Source organism: Gracilinanus agilis, chromosome 1 (genome assembly GCF_016433145.1).
Source record: "Gracilinanus agilis isolate LMUSP501 chromosome 1, AgileGrace, whole genome shotgun sequence".
NCBI lineage: Eukaryota > Metazoa > Chordata > Mammalia > Didelphimorphia > Didelphidae > Gracilinanus > Gracilinanus agilis.
In genome coordinates, this window is record NC_058130.1 from 185,914,079 (window position 1) to 185,940,016 (window position 25,938).

At 38.0% G+C, this 25,938-nt stretch overlaps 1 protein-coding gene across 1 annotated transcript in view; it reads right to left on the reverse strand.

Moving 5' to 3' along the window:
• MUSK (muscle associated receptor tyrosine kinase) overlaps positions 1-25,938 on the reverse strand; it is a 176,516-nt gene that overhangs the window by 43,245 nt on the left and 107,333 nt on the right. Inside the window, exons 8-9 of the mRNA XM_044657347.1 lie at positions 24,545-24,669; positions 7,030-7,189 (exon numbers count right to left, since the gene is read on the reverse strand). Of these exons, the coding sequence (XP_044513282.1) occupies positions 7,030-7,189; positions 24,545-24,669 (285 nt within the window). The remainder of the gene's footprint in view (positions 1-7,029; positions 7,190-24,544; positions 24,670-25,938) is intronic.

The window sequence follows — 25,938 nt, forward strand, 5'->3', positions numbered from 1 at the left end:
ATGTGTATAAGAGACAGCCTTCCTTCCTTCCTTCCTTCCTTCCTTCCTTCCTTCCTTCCTTCCTTCCTGCCTTTCTTCCTTTCCTATTTGTATCACCAAAGCCTAGAATATAATAGACATTTATGGAGTTGAATCAACTGAATTGAAGATGTGCTAAATCTGTTGCTACCAACTTCCTTCCCATAGGCATGTCTCTTACTTCCCTTGTCTATACATATGTATATATGCATATATCTGTCTGTCTCTCTTGCTTTTTTTTTTTACTAATTTTATCTACTAATTTTTTACTAATTTTATTTGCTAATTTATTTGTTAGCTTTTGTCCTCTCTCACCCTCTACACCTCTCTAACTTCTCTCTCACCAGATTTATTATTTCATTCTCATAGAGAACACAGAGAGCTAGGTGTCATCGTAGATAGAGTGCTGTACCTGAAGTCAACAAGACTCATCTTTCTGAGTTCAAATCTCTGCCTCAGACAATTACCAGCTGTGTGACTTTGAGCAAATCATTTCACCTTGTTTGCCTTAATGTCCTCATCTGTAAAATACACTGGGGAAAGAAATGGCAAAACTACTCAAGTATCTTTGCCAAGAAAATCCCAATTAGGGTCATGAAAAATTGGATGTTACTGAAACCACTGAATAAACAAAAGACAATTCCTGGTTAGGAATTTCCTTTGTCGATGCAGATTAGTACCTACTCTGGACCTTAGAGTCCTAAAACATTGCTTGGCATAATGACAGGTTAGGTGACTTGACTAGGGTCACACAAACAGTATGGGTCAGAGGTGATCTTCCTGACTTTGAGGCCAGATTTCTATTCATGATACCATCCTGCTGCTGCTGCTGACACTTCTTCATTTCCTTGTCACCAATCCTGTAGAGGAATTTTAGGTGTTTCTAAAAAGTAGAAAGAAATATATAGAAAAAAACTAAAAACTAAGATTTTTTTTAAATTATAGAAAATAGTTGGATGCAGGACAAGGGCATTCTCTATATCTAAAAGCTATGGGTTAGTTTCTGTTCTCTACTTTTCTATGGGTCTCATTCCATTTCCTTTTTGCTTTACCATGGAGTGATGAACAACTGCCTTTCAGAAATGTGCAAATAGCTTCAATTTAAAGATGCTAATTAATTCCTCAGAATGGAAAGCTATTCAGAAGTCACCACTCTCACAAATTAATGTTCCCCTAGGATTTTCAGAGCAATTTCCTTTGCTATATTTTCCTTTACTCATTACAGAATCTTGGGGTTTTAAACAAGTTCTGTTGTTTAAAAATAAGCAAATCAACAAAACTACCATTTGGAATTTCTTTGAGCTTATCTGGAAAAGTCAGTAAAATATGTTTTGCTCTATTACTTCACTAGAGGAAAACTATTTGATGATTTTTAAAAAGGAGCAAAGTTTGCTTTTGATACCTAACTTTTAAAATTGGCAATTAACATCTTTCTCAATATTTCAGATTTGAAATATAATCAGCAGCTAGCTATTTCCCTTTTGGAGCTTAGGTGATTCATAGATTTGGATATTGAAGAGAACTGTGAGGTCCAATCTACCTCTTTTTACAGATGGGAAACTGAGGTCCAGAGATTTTTGTTTTATCAGTGTAAGAAAATATTTGACAGCCATGTTGGAATCAAGATGATGGACAGTTACCTGCTTAGAATGTGGAATGGACCGAGCTTGGCAGGAGCCTGGCAGGAGCCAGGGCAGCTAGGTTCGGGTATATAGGGATTTGAAGCCATCTGGATCTCAGGGATGAGATATTTGGTTGGGTGAAGGGTGGTTTTGGGGTAGGCCTAGGTGTGCTTTATTCAATCGTCATCCAGCAACCAGCTCTAACTCTGATTCATCAATCCCTGTTCCTGAATTATACTGACCAAGAAGATCAACAAACATATCATTCAGCAGGATAACCTTGACCATAGGTTGGGCCTGTCCAGCCCAACCAGGCTGTTAACAACCAAACCTTGATCAGCAATATTTGAGTGAAGATACATAAATGATATAATCATTTAAATATAGTTAATGATTTCCTATTCCCACTTTCCCTGCCATTACCCTGCTCCTCCTCCCTAAGTCTATTAGATATTAAATCATTTTTAAACTTACAACTTGTTTGAGTTTCATCAAAGATCTAGTGGGCTCTAGTGGATTATATCCTGTGACAATTTAAGGGAAGAGGCTTATTATATCCTTCAACATCAGTGATCAATCCGCAGTCAGTCATAAGCATTATCCAAGGCACATGGCTTCAGTTGGGCAGAGTTAGCTGAATAAATCTATCAGCAGATTCCTTGCTTGGCTGGTAGCCCAGAGATACTGTTAGCTTCTGGAGTCTGGGATAAGCAGATTCGATATATTCTAGTAACATCTACTGCAGTAAGTGATCCTTTTGGGTTCACTATCTTATCTAGGTGTCCCACTTAGGAATCAACACCCACAATTGGTAACCTCAGCTCCAGATCCCACATAACACCAGTGACATCTTTAAGTAATGCAATAATTTGTGCATTAAACAAGTAGCCTTAAACACTGAAGAAATAAATGTAAAATCAACAGATTCACAAACTATGAAAATCTCCCATGGCCTTATAAATATAAAAACGGGTTCGCTTTCAGAGAACTCTTTACAAAAAATTAAATAAATAAGTTGCCTTCTCTGAAAATTCAGTCCCAAGCCCAACTAAAGTGGAAGGCACCTCACATTTGCAGTTGTTCAGCAAACAAAAAGTCCAAATACAGAGGTCCTATTGATTTGATGGGGGGAAAGCATGGGATGGAGAGAGACAATTCCTGCCTGCAATATAAATTTGACAAATTTTACGTTTGGCCTATTTATTTCTTTAAAAAAAAACTCTTACCTTCTGTCTTTCCAAGGTAGAAGAGCAGTAAAAGATAGGCAGTTGAGGCTAAGTGACTTGCTGAGGATCACACAACTAGAAAGTATCTGAGACCAGATTTGAACCCAAGATTTCCCATCTCCAGGCCTGGATTTTTATCCACTGGGCCACCTGGCTGTCTCCTTTGCCTTATTTCCTAAATCCACAATTGCCTTTCCTACAAAAACCATTTTCTTTCAAATCAATGTGCTAATTACATCTAAGAGAAACCAAGGCAGTTCAATTCATAATATTCTTTGTATAAGTAATCATTCATTATTTCATGGAGAGTTCTGAAGTCCAAAGTATTTCTCTTGGTAAGAAACAAGTTCTTTATATACATATGCCTTTAGAAATCACTGCTCTTTCAATAGATTTGTTTTTGTTTAAGTTGTTTCATTCATTTCCAACTTTCTGTGACCCCATTTGAGGTTTTCCTGGCAAAGACACTGGAATGGTTTGCCATTTCCTTCTCCAGTTCATTTTACAGAGGAGGAAACTGAGACAAACAAGGTGGAGTGACTTGCCCAGGGTCACACAGCTAAGAAGTTTCAGGATCCAGATTTGAACTCAAAAAGATGAGTCTTCCTGACTTCAGGCCTGGCCATCTCTCCACTGTGCCTTCTAATTGCCAATTCAATAGCAGTCTCGATTAACTTCTGGCCTGCAGGTTGATGAGGTAGAGGATTGGGATTGATCTATGGAAGGGGTTCCGGGGCCTTCTGCTCAGTCATCCTGGTCAGGGTAGGTGTAGGGTGGGATCTGGCCTTTAGACAGAAAGAAGATGTATAACGGCTGCCCTGGGACAGAAGTGGCAGTGGAGAAGCACGTGGTAGGGCGTGGGTGGGATGCATGAGCTAATGAGAGCAAGCTCCTTCTCTAGGCCCAGAAATTATAAGTGACTTACCCAAAGTCACATACATAGTAAATGGAAGAGCTAAGAAAAGTCATGCCCTTTTCTATCCAAATCTAGCACAATTTTCTGTTGCCCATTTAAATTAGATTCTTTTGGGGGAATGCTCAAAATAAGATTGGTGATAGCTTTTGTGGTTCTTAATCTCTTGTATGCAATTGATTTCTTTGGCAATCTGGTAAAGCCAGTGGACCTTATCTCATTATGATGGGTTTAAATGCATAAAATAAAATACATGTGGTTTAAAAGGAAACCAAGTAAGTTGAAATACAGTTCTAAATTTTTTTTTTAAGCTCATAGACCTCAGATTAAGAAACCTTTTATAAAGGAGAAAATACACACCTTGAAGGCATTTGAGGTTTAAATTTATTCATATGAGATTCAAACCCATGGAGTCTATCCAAGTGAACAGTATAGGACTGGCAGGTTAATGTGCGTGTGTGTGTGTGAGGTGAGAGGAGAGTAGGATAGGAAGGGATGGAAGGAAGACAATATGCAAGCATCTTTATTAAGTGACTCTTAAGCAGTTTTCAATTACTGTCTCATTTGATCCTCTCAACAACCCTGGAAAGTAGGTGCTGTTTTTCTGTAGCTCGTAGTTAAAGAAACTAAAGCAGAGAGAGATTAAATGACTTCTCAGGGTCACATAGCTAGTAAGTGCCTGAGGTGGCTTTTGAACTCAGGTCTTCCTGACTCAAGGCCAAGCACTTTTCCATTGTACCATCATGCTGCTTTGTGTATTTATTTGAGGTTGGTTATAACCATAGAAACTGCCTTGTGTTGCAGAGGTCAGATCAGGAAGAAAAAAAAGTACTGAGTGATTTTGGGCAGGGTCTATGATTCTCTCTGGGAATGAATGAATAATAGGAAAGTATTCTTTTCCCCTGTCACTGAGTCTATTTATTCTGATAGCCCTTATTCCAGGACTATCCCCAGCATAGAGACCGTGGAATGTCTTCATAAAAATCACAACATTTTAGCTTGGCTGGGTCACCAAATAGCATTAAACCAGGGACTAACTTCTCTTGTGTTGTAGATCCCTTCTCAGAAAAAAATGTCTTTAAATAATTGAAGGAAATGTTTATTTTCAGTTAGAATTTAGTGAAAATAAAGATGTAATGGTGTTTTTTTTTCCATTCAAGTTCATGGATACTTTATCTATGGATCCATGTTGAAACTCTTAATCTAAACAAAGCCCTCATTTTTCAGATAAAGAGAGGCACATAGACTTGTCCAAAGACCCATAGTTACTATGTAACAGAAGTAGATTAGAACCCAGGTCTCTTGATCCATGGTCCAGTACCCTTTCTCCCAAGTTAGGCTGTCTCCCCCCAGAGACCCATCGTATTTCCATAAGACTGCCCAGTGGTTCCCCTGAGGACAAGGAGAACATTTTATTTTTTGTCAAATATCCCCTTCACGTTGACCTGGTTCCAAATTTAGGATGCAACTTGAGCCTTTGGGAGCTGGGGTTTAGGGAAGAGGGGGTAAGGGTGAGGAAAGCAGCTTCCTGGTTCAAAGGGATTCAAGAGGCTGCTCCTCCAGGTTCTCACACTCCAAGCCAGTCTTATGAAAGAACCTTTTGATGAGTTACAGCAAATGGGAATGTGTTAGGAACATGTGGCTCTGATTTCCCTCAGGCAATACACCGGGATTTGGGAAACCAGGAAGAAAATGCCTGGTGAGAAGTGAGTTGTTTTATTTTGATTATTGTTATTGGCATCCAAACACTCAAAAATTTTTTTAAAAGAATAAAAACCCAGTCAGAAATGTCTCCTCAAGTATCTCATGCTTTTAGCTTTCCTCATCTCATTTTTCTACTAGAGTGAATAAGAAAAGCAAACCCAAAAATCTAGACAGAAGGTTTTATAAAATCTTCATTAGGCCTTTTCAACATTGCCTTGATATCCACCATACATTATTACTCTGGAAAAATGATATTAGGCATAGGGACCCTTTTCCAACAAAAGCCCATCCCTCTGATGCACCCATCATTTTGTTCATTAGATAGTATGAGATAAAGAATCTGCAAATTTACCCAGGGGTACACACTAAGTCACTGCCTTTTCCAGAAGGAAGTATGACAAATTACATGGTATTATTACATCGGTTGATGAGACAGTATTTTTAAAATTTTGTAAAGTATTTTGTCAATTTGATCTCATTTGTGCCAGACTAAGAAAGGAAGGCTTGGTTTTTAGACTGTTTCTCTGCTGCTTGACTATGGAGTGAGAAGTTGCCCCTCAGGGAGATCTAAATGGCTTGAATTAAAAAGCACTCAATACTTCCCTGAGAATGGAAAGCTGCACTGGAGTAACCATTCTCAAAAATTAATGTTCCCCTTTGTTTTCCAGAGCAACTTCCTTCATCGTACTTCTCATACTTGATCATACTTCTCATTTTAGAGGCTTGGGGTTCTAAAAATGTTTTTTTTTATTGTTATTCAGTTGTTTCAGTCATGTCTGACTTGTTATGATCCCATCTAGGGTTTTCTTGGCAAAAATACTGGAGTGGTTTGCCATTTCCTTTTCCAGCCATTCTTTGACATTTGATGATTTTACAGATGAGGAAACTGAGGCAAACAGGGTTAAGTGACTTGCCCAGAGTCACACAGCTAAGAACTGTGTTCAAATTTGAACCCAGGTCTTCCTGACTCCAGGTCTGGCACTCTGTGCTAACTAGCTGTTCCCCCCCTGCCGTATGCATTTTATTTTATGCATTTATAAACCTTGTTCTGAAAAGGGGAGACTGCAGGAGGGGTCCAAGACCCACAAAAAGGTTAAGAACCTCTGGATTCAATGATCTCTGGATCCTATGGCCCATGGTGCAGCTGCCCATAAGCTAAAGGTCTCCGAATGCCTACCAAGACAACCCTACAATGAACACCTGCCAATTTCTTCTTTCCTCTGGATCCTTGGACTGTTTCTATAACATAGAATAAGGTAAGGCATCTTCACATGACTCTGAAGTGGAATGAATGCCATCAAAGCAGTGTCCTTTTTTGTAGAAGGCCTGACACAGATTCCTCTGGGGCTGTTCCTTCCATGGGGCCACACATTAGCCCCCCAGTGACAGGTGGAAGTAACTGAAGAGGAAGAAAGAGGATGGGGGAGGAGAGAAAGGGAGCTCATCCCCGGACAAGAGATCAGCAAGGAGAGCCATCTTTTCCCTCCTTTCACACCACTGGATGAATGTAAAATGGGAATGTGCAAGCTTGAACTGCCAGGCATACCTGATATGCTGATGGTGGCTGCAGCCTTCACGGTGCTGAATTTCTCCCCGTGCTTGTTGGTGGCGATGCAAGTGAACAGGCCGGGCTTGGTGATCAGCAGCTGTAGCTGGGAATCAATCACTCGGTCTTTCACACTTTCTAGAATGGACCCGGCAGACACCTGGCAAGGAAAGCAGACAGGGGAGAAAAAAGAAGTAGGTCAATAAATTAAAAATATACTGCACCACTCAGCTGAGCTGGCCTTTGGACCTAGAAGATCTGATTCTAGGCCCTGAGTCTCTGGGCGAGTGATTTAAACTAACACATTTTCTTCATCTGTAAAAATAGGGAGAATGATGCCAACATCACTGACCAAACAAGATTCTTGTCTTGTTTTTAAATATTAAAAATTTTAAAAAAGTTTCATTTTTTATGTTGAATTTGACAAACATCCACAAAGATGAGCAGTTGCTAATACAAAGGATAGAAAGAGAAAACTGGGGGGGCTGCCGGGGGTGGGGGTGAGGGGCTCAGTGGATTGAGAGCCTGACCCAGAGACAGAAAGTCCTGGATTCAAATATGATCTCAGATACTTCCTAGTCCTTAGCACCAATATACAGTATTGATTCTAAGATAGAAGGTAAGGGTTTAAAAAAAAAAGAAAGAGAAGACTGCATATAAAGCTGTGAATCTCTATTAGATGCAATTTGTTTTTAAAAAATATATATAATAAATTCAGCACGTTAGTTTCAAAGCTGTTCTGCTTATCTGTGTCTAGAATTTCCTTCAGATTTATTCTATGCCTATAAACAAATGCTTCAATGACCCTCCCAACTTCCTTGTTTTTGTTTTTGTTTTAATCTTTATTTTCTTAGTAATAACTAAAACGGAAAGGGAAGAACTGGGCAAATTGGGTGAAGTGACTTGCCCAGGGTCACACAGCTAGGAAGTGTCTGAGGCCAGATTTGACCCCAGGACTTTCTGACTCCAGGTCTGGCTCTCTAACCACTGAGAAACCTAGCTGCCACCACCTATTATTTTTAAATTCCAGTCTTTGTAGTCATCAAACTTTTTTAGATATTGCTAGTTTTTCCTTTACTTCTTATTTTAATCTCTATCTCTACATTTATCTTTCCTACTCCTCTTTCCTCTCTCTTTTGTTCTTTGCCCTTCTCTTCCCCATTTCCTCCAAACCTTTGGGAAAAAAAGTCTTTCTTCCTTTTTTCTTGGTTTTTGGGGAAGATTTGGAAGGTTGGCCTGAGGATAAGCCAGCAAAGCTGAAAACATTGGTCAACATGAGAAAAATTCCGATCAATGACACTGAGGTCCAAGGCTAAAAATCTGATCTACTTTCCTCCCCCGTTGGCCAAAATCACCCTGTGGGCCACCAGCAAGTCCTGTCTGTATTTAAGTAAGTAACAGGATTTCATCTGGGAGGCTTTAATTATCTTTGGAATTTTTATTTTTTTAGTCTCCAATTCTTCACACTGCTCTTAGTGTGAATCACAAAACTCAGCTTTTGCTCTAAGGAAGGGTGTGAGTTTACTGTTATCTGGGGAGATTTCGGATGCCAGGTTGAATATTAGGACATTTTCCCCAGTCATTGTGTGGTATTGGCTGTGCTGAGCAAAAAAAAAAAAAACAAAAAAAAAACGACTTCTTTAACAGAGTCATAAAGATGGGGATTGGGTTGAATTTAGGTGATTATATTTATCAGGACTCCCATTTTTACTCCATGATATGAGCTGTGAAAAGAGTTATAACAGCTCCTTTCTATAGCTACAGTCTTTAATCAGTCACCAAGAAAACTTGGCAGTTTACAAAATGCTGTCTAACCCTGACTACCTGTGTGCTCATAGGCATATTTAACCTTCAGGAAGAATTTCATGTGTGCTAAAAACAATCTCAGATGTTCTCTGGGTAAATGGGGGGAGAGGGGACTAGATTCTCCTCAGCTTCTTTTCAACTCTACATCTATAATCTTATGAAAATTCTTCACAGGGGCAGCCAAGTGGCTCAGTGGTTTAAGAGCCAGGCCTAGAGAGGAGGTCCTGAATTCAAACCTGATTTCAGACACTTCCTAGGTGTAAGTCACTTAACCCCAGTTGTTTAGCCTTTACTTCTCTCCTGCCTTGGAACCAATACTCTGAATCCACTCTAAGACAAAAGGTAAGGGTTTTAAAAAAGAAGACAAGAAAAATTTTTCCCAACAACTTTGACAGATACATAGCATTCATTATTCCACATTATTTCCATTTTTTAGGTGGGAAAACTAAGGCAGAGAAGATTAAATAACATGCTTAATATCACATATAATAAGCATTCTGGCCAGGACTTGGACCTGTCTTCTAGTCTACAGATATAGCTTCCCCTCTCCTCCATGACTATAGCTGATAGATTCTTTAGGGGTGCTATTTATAGAAAAAGGAAAATCTCCACACAATCCATCCAGATAAAAATCTTTTATGCTAGCCTTTAAATTAGAAACAAATGCCTAATAATGTCACATGAATAACACACTCAGACTTAATACTCCTGGAATTCTTGAAATGGGCACTTACCCTTTTGCAAAGAATAGATAGGAATCCCCTGATCTTTTCCTAAGCTCACTCAGCTCACAATTAACTCAATCCTTCCCTTGTGCCTTTCCCCAAGAGTCCTGAAACCAGGCCTTAGAGGAACAAGAAGCAATTTCCTCCTTGCTCAGACCTGTAATCTCCTGGACCCCATCCAGGTGCTGAAATAGTTAAGCCCCTCACCCAAGTGCAAGAGGTTACAGAAGCCCATAGCCTGCTAGGGAGAGTTCTCTTAAATGCTTTTCCTTATGTTTCAAATGGTTCTGGGTCTATTCTGTGAGTGACTCATGCACTGAAGGCTGTTAGTTATGGTTAGAGTTTGTTTTTCTTTCTCCACTGTTCATCCTGACCAACTGCTTAACATTTTAAATGACCTAAAAAAAACACACAAAAAAAAACAAAAACCCTTTCCTCTCCTCTCCATATTGGTCTTCTGTCATTTCAGGAAGGAACCTTCAAAGGGATGTGTTTAGGCTAGATCTCCCCAGGCAAAGTAAAGTAGTGAATTGAGGATATTATTATGTCTGGGTAGTTTAGGCAAAACCTTTGTTTCTTCTTAAAGCAACCAGGCCCATTTCATAGGCTGATCTATGGAGGTTAGACTAGAAAAGGGATGGTGAACCTTTTAGAGCCCAAGTGCCCAAACTGCGACCCTCATGCCACGTGTGAGCCCCCTTCTTTACTCTAGACAGGGGTGGGAGGAAGCATTCCCATTGGGCTGTTGGGTAGAGGGGAGGGTGATGGGAGAAATGTCCTAAGATCAGTGGAGAGGGGGAAGAGAGAGGCCCCCTCTGGCACAGGTGCCATAGGTTCACCAACACAGACCTAGAATAACTGGATGATCAGCTACATCAACCATTTGCAGGGGCCTCACTTTGTGATTGGTGAGGAAATGTCAGAATAAAAAGATCAATTAAAAAAAAAAGCAACTTCCTTGCTATAGCTGGGTGGGAGCAGCTATTCATTAGGTGATGGGTAGCTACAGCAACTTCATCTGGGAATGTCTCTGGAATGAACTGAGATATCACAAAACTTGGCTCCCCTGCCACCCCCCTCCCAAAAAAATCCATTAGGCCAGCTAATGTTATTGAAAGGAATAGATAAGGTATTTGTGTGGGGGCACTTGTACAACAGGAAATAGCATGAGATGCACTAGTTGTAATTGTTGGCCTTCTCTAGTCTATTTGCTGAGTTTTGCTTGACTTGATTTGTTGCTTGGCAAAACTCTCCCTCCACCCCACACACATGCACAAGATTTTCTTCCCACTTGGGTTTTTTAATAAATTTCAAAGAGGGGGATGTAAAATTATTTTTTTTTGAGATGTTCTACCAAAGGAAACTCTGTTTCTTGTTTTAAATGCTGAGATCTCAATCTTTGTGTTCTTCTCAACTGCTGTTTCCACCATTAATGTCTAGTAATAAGTGACAGAGGGAAAAGGGAGAAGAGATGAGGGAATTTTTGTTCAATAAAGAGGAGTTAGCTGCCCTTTAGAGGAAGTTAAACTTTTGTTTCAAGGGCAACTGAAAAATGTCTCAATTCATTATTCTTTTTGGGTAATGAACTTAGGGCTATTTTAGACCTAGATTGGTGATAATGACATCAAAGTTTCTACAGGAGAAAATTTCCCATGTTTCTTCTATCTATCCAGTTTCTGGAGAAGGGTGACATTGATGTCTCAGTCTAACTTTATGTCCCCCCTATCACTAATCAGAGGGCTTTGCTCTCAGCAGTTATTTAAGTATCTCCTGAATTTCACTGAATGTCAAAAAGAATTAAACTCTTTTACTAGATTGAGTCCAGAAACCCAATTTATAAGGTTGATTGACACTAGCTATGTGACTTCAGGCAAATCACTTAACCTTTCTAGCTACTATTTCTTCATCAGTAGAATTAGAGGGTTCTCTAAATTCCTTTCTAATTTTGAGACTCTTTTCTCTTCTAAGTTGCTATGGAAAGGGCACAAAAATTTATGCAGTGTATACTATGTGCCAAACATTGTAAATCACCTTACAAATATTATCTCATTTGATCCTCACAACAACCCTGGGAGATAAGTGCTATTATTATCCTCTTGGTAGAGCTGTAGAAACTAAAACAAGCGGAGGTTAAAGGACTTGCCAAGGGTCACACAGATAGTAAATGTCCAAGGCTGGAAGTGAACTCTGTTCTTCCTAACTACAGACCCAGTGCTCTATCCACTGCACCATCTAGCTACCTCTAAGACAGAGCTATCTATAACAGTGTTGTGGAAAGCTTAGAAAAAGATGATTTTTTCTTCTACACAAAATGAATCTCAGAATATACGTTGAAAGAAACCTTCTTGTGAAGTCAGAAAGGCCAGGTTCAAGTTCTGCCTTTGATATAGAGTGGTTCTGTTACACAAAGCAAGTCATTTAATCTCATTAAGTATAGTTCTTTAAGAGTAGGAGTTGCAGAGACAGAGCTAGAACAGTTCTTTCTCCACTTAAATCTATGATAGTTCTCTGCTCCAGGCAAAATGACTCCCATGAATAATGTACCATCTCTCACTTCTAAGTCTTTGCTTCCCTCATGCCTGAAGTGCTCTACTTTTTCAACTCTGCCTCTTGGAATATCCTTCAAGGCTTTCAGCTCTAATACCACCTTCTTTCAGAAGTCTCTTTTTATTCCGTCAATCTATCATCAAATGAATGATGGAGTTAATGTTGTTATGATGTAGTTAATAGATTGTTACAGAAGCATTTCCAGGAAGCCAAACACTCAGGATATGGAGATTAGATAGGAAGGAAAGAGGGGTAAAACAATGTAGAAAAGACGGAAAATTCTAATTTGCATGTTTTTAAAACCCTTACCTTCTGTTTTAGAATCAATACTAAGCATCAGTTCTAAAGCAGAAGAGTGGCATTTGGGGTTAAGTGACTTGTGCAGGGTTACACAGCTAGGAAGTATCTGGGGCCAGATTTGAAACCAGATTCTCCTGACTTCAGGCCTGGCACTCTAACTAACTGCCCCACAATTTGAGTTTTTAAAAGAGCTCAGTTGTTGGCCGGTGTTCTGGTGGACCTCCAATATTTGGTGCATCTGTCATTATAGGTTCCATTCAGGGTATAATTTGAGATTCACTTTGTGTTGAAAAGAAATCATCTTTTTCTAAGCTTCCCACAGAACTTTTATAGACAGCTCCATTTTTTTTTGCTGCCCTTTTACAGTGTCTGACCTAAAATATGTAAGAATTAAAGTGACTGAAAATGAACATGTATAGTTCCCACCTTCTGAAGAAGAACACACCAATTGGCTGCACAGGAACAGCACGATTAAATGGATTTTTTTAAAAACAGATCCATTTGGCAAGAAAGACCATCTTGTGTCCAGTGACAGGTTAGAGCCCTAGGTAGGCGAAAGGAATCCAGGAGACAGAGGAATAAGGGTCAGAGGTAGGAGAAGAATAAGGAGAGAATGGGAAGAAAACTTGGACTGGTGATTACATTGATGCAGGGAAATCCTAGACAAGGAAATTTCCTTTTCTAATTAAATTAACTTTTATGCAATTTATAGTCTTAGGAAGTTTTCTGAGACATTGAGAAATTCAAGGACTTGACCAGGTTCATAGAGCTAGTACGGAAGAACTTGATCTGAGAATTTTAGCTCTTTTTCTGTTGTGATAGGCTTTCTCTCATACTTATAAGTTTCTAAGTGACACATTGGATAGAGTTCTGGGCCTGGAGTTGAGAAGACCAGAGTTCAAATCCAACCTCAGACACTTACAAACTGTGTTATCTTGAGCAAGTTACCTACCCCCTTTCTACCTCAGTTTCCCTAATTATGAAATGAAGATAATAATAGCATAATAACAACTACCTCCCAGAGTTGTTGTGAGGATCAAATGAGATAAATTTGTAAAGGACTTACCACAGTCCATGACACATAGTAGGTGCTTAATCAAAATTTATTTCCTTTCTTCTAATTATATAGTAATAATCACCATTTATTTAGCACTTAATAAATGTTTACTGATTAATTGCAAGAGGGAAAGTTATTTTCTCAAGGCAGCACAACTAGTTTTAGGTTTATAAATGTGAGTGGTGCTCTCTACACATAGTTCATCTCATCTGATCCTTATAACAACCCTTTGAGGTATAGGTACTATAGTTATCGTGCCCATTTTATGGATAAGGAAACTGAGGTACAGATAGGTCACAAAACTTGTACATGCTGGAAGATCACTTTACATCCAGTTCTCTCTAGACTCCAAATCCAGAACATTTTCTTGTCTACTCCTCCTCTGGGGACAGACAGTGTGAACAGAAAAGGGTAAGGGTGGTCAGCAGGGTCAAATGCAGCAAAGAGTTAAAGGAAGATGCAGAATGGGGAAAAGATCATTGGATTTTGTGTTTGGGTAGTCATTGGTCATGGGATCTGGGGTCATAGAGATGCAATCCTGTCATCGGAGTCATAGAAGCAGTAGGGAAACAGAGTGGATTAAAACTCGTCATGAATCCAAATACAACACATCATGTAGCCTAACTTACATATGGGAATATTAGAATACTGGGAATGGCAGGCAGATTGCTAGTTGCTGAGGGATGATTTCTCCTCTGAACTTTCATTGGAATGGCTCAAATGTTATATTTAAAATTTTATTTTCCCACTTACACATAACAATTTTCAACATACATTTTTCAAACTTATAAGATTCAAAAGTCTCCCTTCCTTCTTTCCTGATAGGCTCCTAAGCTACTGGGGCCTCCCTCAGCAATTTGATCTGGGTTATACATTATCGTATTGTATTATCATTGCATATTGTATTATTGTGCAAAACATGCTTCCATATTGGTCTTTGCTAAAAGGGAATAGTCATATAAAACCAAAACTACTCAAATATTTTAGAGATAGAAATTATAATAATTTGTGCTGCTCAAGAGAGAAATGGTTTTTCCTTTGGTTTTCTATCAATATGAACCTATGACTAAGTCTTAAACTAGGTTGGTCATAAGAAGCATGGGGGGACAATGGGAAGAGCTTTGGGTTTGGTGGAAAAAGACCCGAGTTCAAGTTCAAAACCCGCTCTTTGCTAACATGCAATTGACTTAACTTTTATGGTCTCAGTTTCCTCATCCAAAATAAAGTGGATGGACTTGATAGCTACTGAAATCCCTTAGAGCTTTAAATTTATGAGAATATTATAATCCATTTTCCTCTGTATTGTGAGAATAAGAATATCTTTCACTCAGAAATCCTCCATAAACACAAATGCTCAAGAAAGATGAAAGAAAACTCAACAGAAAGGAGGCACAGGATTTGTTAAACTCCATCGGGATCTGCCATCTGGTATTCCTGTAGTCTGTGGCACCTATATAGGTTTGTGTGTGTTGGCCACAGATGTCCAAAGGCTTACTTTATGGATTGGTTTCACAGCATGATCAACATAGGCGAGAAAAGGGGTGTTTATGTCTTTTGGAGCCTCTATGCCTTTGAGACTTCAGGAGATAAAGCTACTGGTGGCCAGCTTCAGCTGGGGCCTGGGATGATTCCTTGGTTTTTCCTTGCCTCAGGTCTTTGACCCTCTCCTTCACTATTCCCACCAGGCAGGATCAGATCTGGGAACTCCACTATGTGCTTCTCAGTGAAATGGGGAAATGCTACAAGTAGGAAACCGAGTATGCTACAACTGGGGCTACTTCCTTACCGGTAGATATTTGCAATAAGTTGAGTTTTTTGTACTTTGAGGCAATGTTGGCTCACACAACTTCATTTTCTTTTGGTCCTGGGTAGCTTTACCCACTGTAAAACTTGGCTGTAAGAGTAACTGACTGTCTCTGACCAGAAGGACTTTGGATGTACTCTCTACTTCTTTCCTGGAGGAGATTTACTGTTTGTCTGCCTAATTCCTATTTTAGCATTTGGAGTCCAGAGGCTGCTCTGTCTCTTTTCTTAGCTGTACCTTGGCTTAATAGGTTTGGGCTTTAATTAGCAGCCCAAAGAAGCCCAAATCCTGATGAAATATAACATCTCTATTCTAACAAATAATTATACAAATTTAAGAGTAGAAAATCCAAAGGGATAATCTAATCCAGTAGTCTTGAACTAAAATTGCATTCTTTAAATTTTTTTATTACTTGTCATTTTTTACTATTACTGTATTCATACGGGAAGACCTGAGTTCAATTCTAGCCTCACATACTTACTAGCTATTTGACCCTAGGCAAGTCATTTAACCTCTCCTTGCTGTAGTTTTCCTAACAGTTAAATAGGGATAAAGGGATAATAAGACTATATCAATACAGAATATATTGATATATTTATAATTTAATACCATATGTAAATAGGTAACATATATGGTATTATTAATGCTATCTATTAATATGTAATATGTTAAGTAGATTACTCTATTAAGTTGTTTCTTTGATTGCATGGTTACTTGGAGGAAAAAAAGGGACAAAAACTGAGCTATAAGAAACCTGAGGTCTGACTTCTTGACAGCTTGGGATTGCTAGTATATAACTTCCTTGGTCGATAGCTATAGAAAGTCACAGAGAGCCTGAAAAGCTTTCCAAGTGGTTTCTCTGCATTCAGTCTCTCTTCCTTAATTTATTCTTTACATAGTTGTTAAACTTATTTTCCTAAAATTCAGGTCTAAACATACCTTTGATCTGCTTAAGAAGCTTCAGTGGCTCCCTACCTCTAGGATTAAGTACGATTTCCTATGGGCAGTTAGGTGGCATGGGGGACAGAGTGCTTGACATGGAGTGAGGAAGGCCCATCTTCCTGACTTTAAATATGGCCTTGGATATTTACAATCTATTTGATTCTGGGCAAGTCATTTAACCTTGTTTGCCTCAGCTTCCTCATCTGTAAAATTAATTGGAGAAGCAAATGACAAATTTGTCCAATATCTTTGTCAAGAAAATATGAAGAGTTGGACATGACTGAAAAATGGCTAAACAACAATAAAGTTTGTTCCTACCTCCCTGTTTTACAGATGAGGAAACTGAAGCCTAGAGAAGTTGGTTAATTGCTTGTCCTAGGACTGTGTAAGATTAAAATTAATATCTAATAACTCTGAGTGTTATATTTTATAAGATTTATTAATAATAACTTGAAGCAGAAGAAATAAAAGAACAAAAGAAAAAGCCTGAGTAAATAACACATGAGTAAAATTCTTCTGCCTGGCACTCACCCAATCTCCACAAACTATGGTCCTGGGGGAAAAAAAAGTGAGAGAGAGGAGCTACACAAAATTTATATCTTCCCTACATTAGTACATAACATAGATACACAAATGGGATATTGAGAAAGAGAATCCCTGGGGAGCAAATCTTAATTACATGACTGTGTTGGCAAACCTACGGCACATGTACTGGAGGGGGCTGCTCCCTTCTCCTTCTCTACCTGTGCCTGTGGACATTTCTCTGCCCAACAGCTCAATGGGAACACTTCCTCCCTCCCTTATCTGGGGTAAGGTAGGGGGCTCACATATGGCATGAGGATTGCAGTTTCGTCACTGGGTCTCTAAAAGGTTTGCCATCCCTTCCCTAGGATATATAGGTAGTCAATGGAAGAATCTGACCTGTGGTCCTTTGACTTTATTTTTAAAACCCTTATATTCTGTCTTAGAATGGCTACTAAGTATTAGTTTGAAAGCAGAAGAACAGTAAGGGGTTGGTAATTGGGATATGACTTTCCTAGGGTCAAAAAGCTAGGAAGTGGGTGAGGCCAGATTTGAACCCAGGGCTTCCCATCTCCAGACCTGACTCTTTATACTCTGAGCTTTGGTCCCTTGACTCTTAAGCCAGTCATCTTTCCATTATTCTCTTCTGTTTTTCCTACATACTTTATTCCTGACATAGGTAATAAACTCCTTTAGGATAGGGACTACCTCACTTATGTATTCATATTTCCACTGCCTACAAGAGTGCCTGGCACATAGTAGCAGTAAATTCTTACTGATTAAAAGAGGAAAACGCAACTCAGCTACTTAAGGGGTTCCATCAAAAACAGAACCCCAATTTTTTTATTGATTAGTTAAGAAAACTTTTCTATGGTTACATGATCCATAGAACTCAAGTCTTCTGACATATACCCCAGTTCAGTCCCATACAGAATAGTAAAATAGTTTGTGACTGCAACTATTCCTTCCTTCCTTCCTATGAAAGACTTTATATAACCCTTTGGCAAAGAGGATTAGAATTGAAAATGACCTTGAAAATTTGAAGAAAATAACATCAACAGAATCAGACCCTTGGGCTTCACTCCTACTGGAATTCATTACTTACTAGTATAGGAGTTATTTGCTTTGAGATTAGAATTGGTTCATTTAATGCCTTGCCATAGTGCACAGGGAAGAGAGTTCACCTAAGAAGTGGGTAGAGGAGATTTATAAACATCAATTGAAAAGGCAGTGGGTTGTCAAAGTGTAGGAGAAAAAAGGGGGGATCTTCCAAAGTCATATGTGAGAAATGAATAACCAAAGTGGAGCTATTATTGAAACGATGTGACCAGAAGTCCTCCATTAGACAGGGCAGTTCCAGAATCTGATTTCCTGTCCTGGCTGGAAAAAACATCTCTTAAATAAAAGTCCAGCATTGGCACATTTTGTGAACCTGTGGGCTTTACTCCATCCTACCTCTCCCTTTTTGCTCCACCATTCTGTCTCCTCCTGGGACCCTATGAGTTTAGCTTCCTTTATTTCCTTTATGAAACTCTTCATTATTGTGGAAAGCATGGGTGCACAAAAGCCAGAGTGGAGATTGTCCTTCCTGGAAAGCCTTCTGAGGGGCACACCCTGTTGGGCAGCCTCCTTCACAATCCTTCCACTCCCTTCCCTCTTCTGTCCCAGCTGCCTTGGCTAGGTTGAGATCTGGACACTAAGTGTTGAAGAAAGAGCCACTCTGGGATGAGTAAACAGAATTGCAACATGCAGGAGCCTGGAGGCAATCCTTCTCCCACCCTGATTTTTCAGCATTTGTTGGCTCTTTCCTAGAGCATTGAATTGATTTGTGGGAAGTTGTGACTTTTGTGAAATAAGAAAAGCTTAAAAAGCATTCAGAGAAACTAACCAAAATGAAGAAGAAGGTAGGTCAAAAGTCCTGGAAGAAAAACATCATAGGAATAAAAGTTGTTTCTCACACAGGATTCCGTATTTCCTACCTCCACTATTTGGTATTGTCTTTCCCCACTACCAGGAATGTATTCCCTCCTCAGCCTTCCTAGATTCCTCAACAGCAATATTCCTGCCTTCCCAAATTGCTTTGTGTTTATTTACTTTAAGGTAATTAACTTATTTGTTTGTTACATTCAAGTTCCCAGGTATCACCCTCCCTCCCTTCATTAGAGAAGGCATCATTTGATGAAAAGATACATATGAATATGTAAAACGAGGGGTTGCTTTGTTCTATTTCTCATCCTTTCTCTGAAGGTAGAAATAAATACACAAATCATTCTTCAAATAATATTTCTGTTGCCCGTATATAATGTTCTCTTGTTTAGGAAAATTAAAACTATACTTGCCTTTAAGAAGCATACATTCTATCCAGGCTACAAGATATACACATACAGGTAGATGCTATATCTTATGTAATATTTTTACATACTATATCTCTCTATAAAATATATGTATATATTATAGAATATACTTGAAATATATTTTATATGATACACATAAAATATATGTATATTTCTAGAATATATTTGAATATATTTTATATAATTTATATATGTATATATTATAGAATATATTTGAAATATATTTTACATACTCTCTCTAGATATTATAGAATATACTTGAAATATATTTTATATAATGCAGATAAAATATATGTATATTTATAGAATATATTTGAATACATTTATTTAACTTATATAAATATATGTACTTATAGACTATATTTGAAATATATTTTACATAATCTCTATGTATATATTATAGAATATACTTAAAATATATTTTATATAATACAGATAAAATATATGTATATTTATAGGATATATTTGAATATATTTTATATATTTTATATAAATATATACTTATAGAATATATTTGAAATATATTTTATATACTCTATATATTATAGAATGTATTTGAAATTCAGATTATTAAATACAAACACATATATTAAAACATAAAAGATGTATTTTACAGAATACATTTATGTATTATCTATAGAAAATATATTTATATTGCAAATATATTTTATATCATATATTTACTAATGCAAATATATTACATATATTAATTTCATTTGTATCTATATGTGTACATGTTGTGTCCTAAATAGAATGTATGCTCCTTAAAGGCAAATATATTTAAAATTTTTGTATTTCTAGCACATCCAGAAAATATTTAATAAATGTTTGTTGAATGATTAATTGCTTAGCTTATTGAGGGAGCAAATTTTCATGAATGTGAAGGTAAAAGTACATCCCACGCAGATAATTAATACTCACATTGTAGCTGATTTGAACAATACCATAAGGCCTCAAACACATTCTTTTCCTTGCTACAGTGTCTGAAATTTTCATAAATACAGTTACTTCTCTGATGGTCCTTCACTCCAGAATTTGTTTTGAAGCTTTTTTTTTTTTTTTTTTTTTTTTTAATGGCTGTTTGGAAGTGGGTTTGGGCAAGCTCAGAGTGTACCTTACTCTGCCATTTTAACTTGCAGAAGTGGACACTACTCCTTGGAATAGGACTCTAACTCCACTAATTCATCAATAAACATTGATTAAAGGTCTACTACTATGCACCAGGTACTATGCTGTATTGGAGGTACAAAGAAAGGCAAAAGATAATCCTTGCTCTCAAGGAGCTCACAGTCTAATGGGTGAGACAAATTTCAAACAATAGTGTCCAGAGGAGATGAGTTTTGAAGGTAGAAATGGCAAGACTTGACAATTGATTGGATACGGGGAAACGTGGTAAGAGAGAGGAGGCAAATATGACACGTACATTTTGAACCCAGATAATTACAACGATGGTTGTAACTTTGATAATAATAAGGAATTTAGGAAGAGGACAAGGGAAATATCATGAGTTCAGTTTTGGATTTAATGAATTTAAGATGTTTATAATACATCTGGTTCAAAATGTCTCCTAGGCAGTTGGAGATGTGAAACTGGAGGTTGGGAAAGAGCTTAAGATGGACAAGTAGATTGGAGAGTCATCTGCATAGAGATAATAGCTAAATCCACTGGAGCTGATGAGATCACCAAGCAAAATAGTATCTAGGGAAAAGAAAAGGGGGCTAAGATAGACCCTGTGCCATAACAATAGTTAACGGGAGCGACCTGGATGAGGATCCAGTGAAGAAGGCAGAGAAGGAATAGTTAAACCGGAAGGAGGAGAATAAGGAGAGAATAATGTCACAAACACCTCGAAAGAAAAGAGTATCAAGGAGAAGAGGGTGATTGACAGTGCCAAAGGCTCCAGAGAAGTCAAGAACAAGGACTAAGAAAAAGGTCATTGGATTTGGCAACTAAGAAATAATCTACCCCTTTGACAGAAGCACTTTTAATTAAATGATAGAAGTCAGGCAGAGAGTTAAAAAAAGAATGAGAGGAAAGGAAGTGGGGAAATGGATTGCAGACAGCCTACTCTTAGAAAGAATAGAGAAGGGATCAGGACACATTCACCCATAAACACATGAACATGAATTCATTTTCATTTTAACTGACACTTTGAAATGTGATAAATGAAGAGTAGGACACTGAGAGAAAAGGACACAGGTGAGTTTTGATATGGAGGTAAAGTTTTAAAAGGCCTGGAGCATGTACCAGGGTCCCCAGAGGACAAGAGTATGTAGACCATCATAGATGAATGTATGCTCTGGAGGGCGGGAAGAGTTCTAGCTTTGAAGAAAGATGACTTGGATTCTAATCCCTGTTCTACTGGTTGCTACCTTTATGAAAGTAAGAAAATCACTTGACTTATCTGTAAAATTTTTAAAATGGATATAAGCTAGATGAAGCCCTTTCCCAGCTTAAAATCAATTATTCTATGGACTCTCAAAATCTTAGTAGATAGGGGTTCCAAAAATAAATGTTTTTTACTTCACAATAATATCTAGGGCAAGTCTAAGGTGTGGGTGTTTGTAAATAACCCTTATTCATAGAATCACATAATATGAGAGGAGGAAGAGACTTCATTTGCTCTCTAGTCCAATCCAATTATGAAAGGAAACCTCATTATTATATATATATATATACATACATATGTGTATATATACACATATATAAAACAAGTGGTTTCTTAATATATGTTTGTAGATTTCCAAGGGGAAACCCACCACTACTACTCTAGACAGCCCATTCAACTCTTGGATAGCTAAAATTATTAGCAAGTTTTCCTGACATCAGCCTAATTGGCTTTTTTACAGCTTCCCTCATTTGTCCCAGTTCTTCTCTCTAGGACCATACAGAAAAAAAAAAAATCGATTCCATTTTCCACCGAATGGTCTTTTACTTTCTTGAAGATAGCTATCATGTTCCCCCCTGCATTTTCTCTTCTACAGGTAAATATGCTTAGTTTCTTTAAAAGGTTCTCTTATTTCCTGGCCTCAAGACCCTTCGCCAATAGGGTTACCCTTCTCTGCACTCTTTCTAGCTTATCCATATGCTATTTAACCCATGGCACTAATAGCTGAACTCAGTGTTCCTGAGGAGGTAGGAGTATGATAGAAATGATGACTCCTCCTAATGCAGCCCTGAATTGCATTAGTTTTTTTTTTTTTGGCTGCCACATTATATGGTTTATTCAGATCAAACTTAATGCAATGGAATTTTAAAGACGATCAATTGCTTTCTATCTATGCCTCTTCTGTCTTGTTATACTTGTGAAATTAATTTTTTGTACCCAAGTATAAGACTTTACATTTATCTCTACTGAATATAATTTTTACTGGATTCAGCCCAATACTCCATTCTTCCAAGGATCCTTTAAAATCCTTATTGTCATCCAATGTGCCAGGTATCCCTCCCAGCTTTTCATCTTTTGCAAATTTGATGAACATGTCATCTGATCAAAATCAGTGATGAAATTATTCTCTTGGCCTATTTCCCCATTTTAAAGGGTGGGGTTAGATTAACTCTCTAAAGCCTCTTCTGCCTTTAAGATTCTATGACTCTTAGATGACCCACTGAATACAAAATGAGAAGAAATAGAGAAAATTCCAAGGATTTAGCTAGGATATTTGAGAAAACTATAACTGAAGAAACTTTGAGATGCTGGAATAAATTTCCATGGGAAATCTACAGATTTCAAGAATGAAATGTTTTATTTGCAATTTATCTTAAAGCAAAGGTGAAAAGATCAGTATTGAGGCCCCATTCAATTCAACACCATTATTAAGTATTCATAAAGACCCATTCCAACAGCCTGTAATATTGTTTCTATCTAGAAATGTGAACATTTAAGTACTGCCTGTAATAATGACATCTTGTGGCGACAAGTTACTACTACAGCTCATGATTCTCCATTTGAATACCATAAAATCCCTCTTCTAATTGTTCAGTTTTTCATGAAATTGTACTCATTCTCTTTCCCCTCCATTACCCTACACCCCACCCCACTCCATGTTCCTTCATTCTAACCACTTACCACTTCGAACACCTGCTTTTTTTCCTCTCTATATATTTTAGAACTAATAGTTTCCCCAACAGTTACCGTCTCATAGTTATAGAATTAGAAGGAATATCAAGAAGCCATTAGTTCCATCACTGTACTATCATAGATTTAGAGTTGTAAGAGCTCTTAGTGACCATCAAACCTGACCACCTCATTTTCTATTTCCCCATTTGAAAGGAAACTGAGGATTCGATAAGATAAATGACCTGCCCAGGGTTAAATAGCTACTGAATGTGACCAAAGGACTCCCTGAGTCCGAGTTCAGCACCCTATCTATGCTCTGCTTCTTCTCCAGGCATTCCTATCCCTAAAGGATGAACTGATTCACTGAACTGACATTTATACCTTTTTTTTTTTTAACTTCAAACACAAGTGAGATCCCTTGTTCGTGGATAAAAATGGGCATTTGTAATTCATACTAATGAGTGACATTTTTATTGTATTTTATACTTTTCAGCATGTTTGGGACCTTTTGACTTCTTTCTTCTCTTTCTCCATATGTATTACACTGTCTACTTGACCAAACCTTTCAAGGTGGGTTATAGTTTCCTTATAGATGTAGAGAAGTGGATTTTGGAATCTACAAGAAAAAGCGTCTATTCCAGCTTCTTGCTTTGTCTCCCTATCTGGCCTCCCTTGAGGTAATGAGTATTTCTGTGACCTTAAGGGGAAAAAATAAGAAGGGAGTACTAGTAAGATATATAGTCCAGACCAAGGGTTTTGCACGGATCAAATATGGGATAGAGAAAGAGCGACATAATAGCATATCAAATGTACAAAATAAATGGAGCTAGGAGAATGATGGTGAATGTAGTGATGGGTCAATTAGATTTTAAAGCTTCTGAAGGCAGCTAAGTGGCTCAATGAATAGAAAGCCAGGCATGCAGATGGGATATCCTGGGTTCAAATGTGGTCTCAAATACTTCCTAGCTGTGTGACCCTGGGCAAGTCACTTGACTCCCATTGCCTAACTTTACCACTCTTCTTCCTTAGAACCAATACATTGTATTGATTCTAAGAAGGAAGGTCAGAATTTTTAAAAAAAGAGAGATTTTTTTCAAGCTTCTTGAAAATACCTGCTTTCTTTCCTTTAGCAGTGGTGGATCTCTGAAACATTATATAAAGGGTAGTTTTTATTATTTCTACTTTTTATTATTATAATACTACCAATTCCCTACCACATTATGCCAAACCGTGATTTAAAATTTTCAAGCCCTAGTAAAGAAAAAGAACCAAGGATTGAATGAGTGTTAGCCTTTGAATAACCATTGAGCATTGTATTATTGCTACAAACACGCAGGTGCATCCTAAAAGACAGTAGGAGAACTTCTCTAGCCATGGAGACATAGAAATGGCACTCACAGCATTTCCATTTTCAAGCCATGTGATAGTTGGAACTGGAATGCCTGTTGCAGTACAGCGCAGGGTCACTATGGAGCCAAAGGTGACATTGTGGGATTCAGGAGCCCGCAGAATTCTGGCAAACACTGTTAAGGAGATAGAGAAGCCACATGACTATTCTGAATATCTTTAACCAAAGCTCCAAGGAATTAGCTACACACTTAAAAAAAAAAAAGGCCCAACATCCGTAAGTCACAAGAGGAAGGACGATAACGACAGAATGAGATGATGACTGTTGAGGAAGGAACAAATATGAATAACCCAGAACTGAAGATGAGGGGAGGCAGGAGAAACTAGCTCCTTTGCCTTGCCCCAGATGAACTACTTTTGGCTTTATTGAGAGATTTCTTCCATGAAGTCAGTGATAGTGTTGTCTCTAATAGGCTCAAGTTCAGTTCAGAATAACAGACTAGTTTAAGCAGGAAGAGATCTTAGTGATCATCTAGCCTAGTCCAAGCCTTTTTACAGACAGAGAAACTGAGACCCACAGAAATAAAATGACTTGCCCAAGCTCATAGAACTACTTAATAGCAAGGCTAGGATTAGAACTGAGGTCTACTGATTCCCAGTTCAGTGCTATTTTTACACTTCTAAACTACCTGTCCATATTTTGGTAGCACTTTCTGTGAAACCATCTATCTAACCCAAACTCCCACTCTCAATTTGAGGTAGCTTCCATTACTCCATCAGGGCCCTGAAGATGACCACGGGAGACTGGACCTCTTGTGATTATCTTTAACCAGGCTTAATTAGCTTTTGCAAAGGTATTACAAAGATACTATAAAAGAAACAGTTGGGACAAAATCGGTGCCTTCAAAAGCTTGGGATATATTCTCTCCAAAATACATGCAGATGTGCAGAGTGGAATTAAATTTAGGAAATAATGGTTGTGAAGCCTTTATATAAGAGTCAAGCTTGGCAAACAGGTAACATAACTCCTGGTATTTTCTGGCCTTTGTCTTCACTTTAGATTTGACATTCTCATCCAATCATATTCCTTAAAGTTGTCTCCCTTTTAAGGTTAATACATTTCTGCACCTATATGACTTCTGTGTGATCTTCTCTTGGATAAATGTGTTTTCTCCTGTTGATTTAGTTTCTTTAATTGTAGCTGCATGCACTTTCTGATATTGGTCCAGTGTCTTCAATGGCAGGGTCATTGGTGGGAAGGGAATAAGAAAGATTAACTGTTTTATCTATCCCAAAGGTAATTCTTTCTCAGGGCCTTTGCTCCAATTCTGAAGCTCCCAAGTTCCCAAATTGGAATTCTCTACCTCTGAACTGACCAGCTGTAGAACTGAGTACATCTCTGGACTACCATTTTAAAATATTGGTCCATTGTTGTATCTGAGTCT